This window comes from Trichoderma evansii (assembly GCF_050947405.1).
Source record: "Trichoderma evansii strain SZMC 28006 chromosome Unknown GGI43scaffold_62, whole genome shotgun sequence".
Classification (NCBI taxonomy): domain Eukaryota; kingdom Fungi; phylum Ascomycota; class Sordariomycetes; order Hypocreales; family Hypocreaceae; genus Trichoderma; species Trichoderma evansii.
In genome coordinates this window covers 12566-16241 of record NW_028145144.1, presented here as the reverse complement: position 1 = coordinate 16241, position 3676 = coordinate 12566, and the positions used below count along the sequence as shown (strand labels likewise).

The 3676-nt window shown below is 46.0% G+C and overlaps 1 protein-coding gene across 1 annotated transcript; it reads right to left on the bottom strand.

Annotated features, from left to right (window-relative positions):
- Positions 1 to 2311: 2311 nt before the first annotated feature.
- On the bottom strand, positions 2312 to 3676 carry GGI43DRAFT_389113 (Alpha/Beta hydrolase protein; the record flags this gene model as incomplete). Its single annotated transcript, XM_083204146.1, has 1 exon — positions 2312 to 3676. One exon carries the CDS (start codon positions 3674 to 3676, stop codon positions 2312 to 2314), a length of 1365 nt encoding a protein of 454 aa, XP_083054954.1.

Below are 3676 nucleotides of genomic sequence, written 5' to 3'. Positions count from 1 at the left end.
CCTTTCTTTGAAGGAGATGTCCACATATCTATCAAAAAAATGGATCCAAGAAAGCGCTTTCCAAAGCTTCTTCTTCAGCTGTTCGAGGTGGTGGAGAAATATGGCTTCGATAAGTTTTAGGACAGACTTTCAAGTCAACTTAATGACGCCCTTCGATGTATAATTTACAGCCAGGATGACCGACCAAAACTCAGGCCAATCCAGAATTGAGTGAAGGAGATTCCGCACTATGATGAGCCTCACGCAAGCCTCCTCGATGCGAGCCCCCAGCAATATTATACATAGTGTTCCCGGTAGCTTTCCTCCGCATACAAACCTTGCAAAGCCAGAAGATAACTTGGCTATTCATATTTTAAATGCAATATCCATATTCCCACGTCCAGGACATGTGTTGTCGCTTTCAATGCGGCGCCTTGGTATAGCCTTCCAGCTTACTCCAGTTAATACCTTTGTAGGCATCGTCGAAATCGTCGGTAGTGTCCTCATGTATAGCGTTATAGCTTTGGGAATTTGCTTCTGATATACGAAAGAGGCTAGAAAGTTCCGTAGTGTTATTCGCAGCTGTGGAAATAACAGATAATTGGTCGTCGCTGATTAATATTGCCATGACAAGTTTATGTTTAGCTTACAACAGAGTATTGGCATAAATTGGCAACGGAACGGCATTCAGTTATTTTAAATAGCATCAAAACTTTCCAGGTAACATAGGATATTAAGTCATAGCGAAATAGTTGATTGTGCCTAGTTAGGCTTCAGCAGCTGCCTGCAGCCAGGCTACCATACCAGTGATACCACCAGCATTTTACTCTGCAATATCTGCATAATGGATTTCGAAGGTATGTAGGCTGGTCAAAATAATAATATTTTCCACCAAGCTCAAACCATCAGATTATACCATTTACTCACATAATAATTGGGCCTTAAATGGGCGGTCCAGTCGGTCCAGTCCAAGAGCCCATTATGGACCGCCTATTTCTCACACTGGTCTCGGCCATCAAGGATACTATTACTATGCGCCGTGTTGTGTCTGTCTTTTAACAAGTCGGGTCCGCGTAAATTATTGCTTAGGTTTCTGCAGTATCTAATCGCGCACAGGCAAGTGTGCGGGGGATGTTCTAAAGCGCACGGACGAAAAGTGTGTAATTCAACAGATTACAGTGTCCACTTGGCACAGTAGGGCGCCGCAGCCGGAAGTAAGGCTCCCTAGGTAATTCTCTAGGTAAGATAGCCAACTAAAAAGCAGGCCCATTAGGCCTAATTAGGCTAGTCTAGAAAATAAAAGAAGAACTTTAAAAATCCTTTAAAAACTCTAGTTTTTAAAGCTTTTTTCTCTTTTTAATAACTAGCTTAGTTATTTTTTTATAAAATTTTAAAGATAAGCCTATTGCTTAATAAAATAAGATAAGGAAGGAAATCTACCTTATACTACCTATCTAGTATACAGTTTATTATAGTATTAATGCGCCAAATAGGTAAGAAAAGCAAGGAATACCCCTAAGGCAGCAATAACTCTAAGCTATTAAAAATTTTAGAATATTTTCTCTCTTCCTCCCTCTGTCAACTTTTCCTCTTTCTTCTCTTTCCCTCCCGCTCTTTTGCGTCGAATGGCTCCGCATGGTCCTGCAGGAGCCCCTCTGCTGAGTCGGCGAGTGAGCCAGGTTGTCCCGGTCCGGTGTGGGGAGTCTCAGATGAGGAGGCAAATGCCATCGCAGCCGCCTGGGTTGGCAAGCGCAGGTTGAAGTTTACGATACAATTGTTAAGGGAAATGGTGTAAATCAGGCTAGGATTGATTACAGACTTTAAGATAGAAAGTGGTGCTCAGTCTGCCAAATCTGGGGGAGTGGCCGTCGCTTTTATTAGGTTTGGTACCGGCGGCTAAACCAAAGCCGGAGCGGCCGCACGACTAGGCTAATAGCTTGGGAAGCAAACCACTGGCACGTAGAGCTTCAAATTAGCTACTGTATATAGGCATTAGATAATGGAAACGTAATAATTACTAGTAGTTCGTAATTTGATCGTTCTTTATGTCCTTCTTTCTTCATACCAAGTGCACTGTATACAGGGGGGTTTCAAAATACTGGCTCCTCAGAGTTTTCATACTGGTCCCCAGCATTCCTCATTTACAACCACCTGGTCCGTGACAAGGAAACGACCAGTGAGCCTTGGACGCACGCGAAAATTGGAGCCGGTTGGACATTTTTCGAAACATGGATGACTGCAGAAGAACGAGGGAAGAAAGGATGAGCCCAGGATCAATAGTAATATAAGAGCGTCCAATAAGGCGGGAACCGAGGCCTTGCGTTATCCATAATCACGCGAGCCCAAACCCAGAACGCGAAGGGACATATAAGGGCGTCTTCTGTTGTATGGTGCATTTGGTTGCATTGGCAAGTGGCACACCTGAAATTCTATCACTGAGCCATTTGAGCCACTCAGGCGCCGAAGCGGCCATTGACTCGTCGTGGGTGAGGTTGTGATACACGCTCAGGTGAACGATGTTGCCTTTTTTACAGGCGAAATCGTATGCTTTAATCGTAGCAGTGTAATTCACAATCTCATCGTCATGGGACTGTACAACAAGGAAATCCTTGTATCCTTTTCTCCCGGTCGCGGCGCCATACTGGTCTTGGAATTTGGTGTAAGCTTCATGAATCGTCTTATTCTGCTCAGTAGTAGGCTTCAATATGCCATGGTTCGGGAGGTCAAAGTTGAGGCCCGCATATGAATTGTCGCAGAGCCCAAGCGCATTCATTAGCGGGTAACGCTTCATGGCCTCTGGGGTTAAGACGGGTGGCTGTATGGAGAAATTCAGGGACTGGAAGATGTTCACAATCAGGGGGCCGAATCCATATCCCTCAGAAAGAGGAACGGCGGTCAGGAGATCATTCAGTCTCGCACTAGGAGCTACGGCAACTCCTCCCACGTATTCGCCACTCTGGTTAGAAGCAACACGAGGATTCTCCTCGAGACCCCATATGGCTCCAGCGCCTTGAGAATGACCGAGAGAAGCCCATTTAGTGGTGAAGACGTTTGGGAAAGCTTTGCGGGCGGCAACAACAGCGAAATATACGTCTTCTGAGTTAATGACTGGGTTTCCGTACTTGTGTGTGGTGTAGTTGTTGCCCAAGCCCGCGTAGTCTGTAGCAACCACGGCGAACCCGTGGGGTGGGAGAAGCTTCCAGCTGTCGTAATCGTACCCGTTATAAGAAGACGACGCGGCGCAAGCAGCGGCAGTTCCGATAGTACCATGCGCATATGAAATAAGCGGTGTTTTGTTGGATGCCTCACTCAAATAGGGAAGAAGGATAAACCCAGTGGATGGGACTGGCTGTCCACCAACACCGACAGATGTATATTGGATGAACCATAACGAGCTGCCAGGGGTGATATCATACAGAGTGGAATTCTGCCGCTGAAGCTTCAACAGGTCTCCAGGTTTAGATTTAGTAAAGTTATCTGCGGTGGTGTAGAAGTCATAGTTGAAGGGAGCATCTCCAAAGATCGGACGGTCCAATGCCTCGAATGTTTGTAGGTTCTCTAGGCAGGCCTTAGAAGAACAACCGTACGCATTACCTTGGGCCTGAGTGATGTTGAGGTCGTTTGGACGATTGGGCTGTTGCGCTTGAACGAGGGCGGCCAAAGAGGCCAGCAGAAGCCCCAAGGAATAGACAGTCAT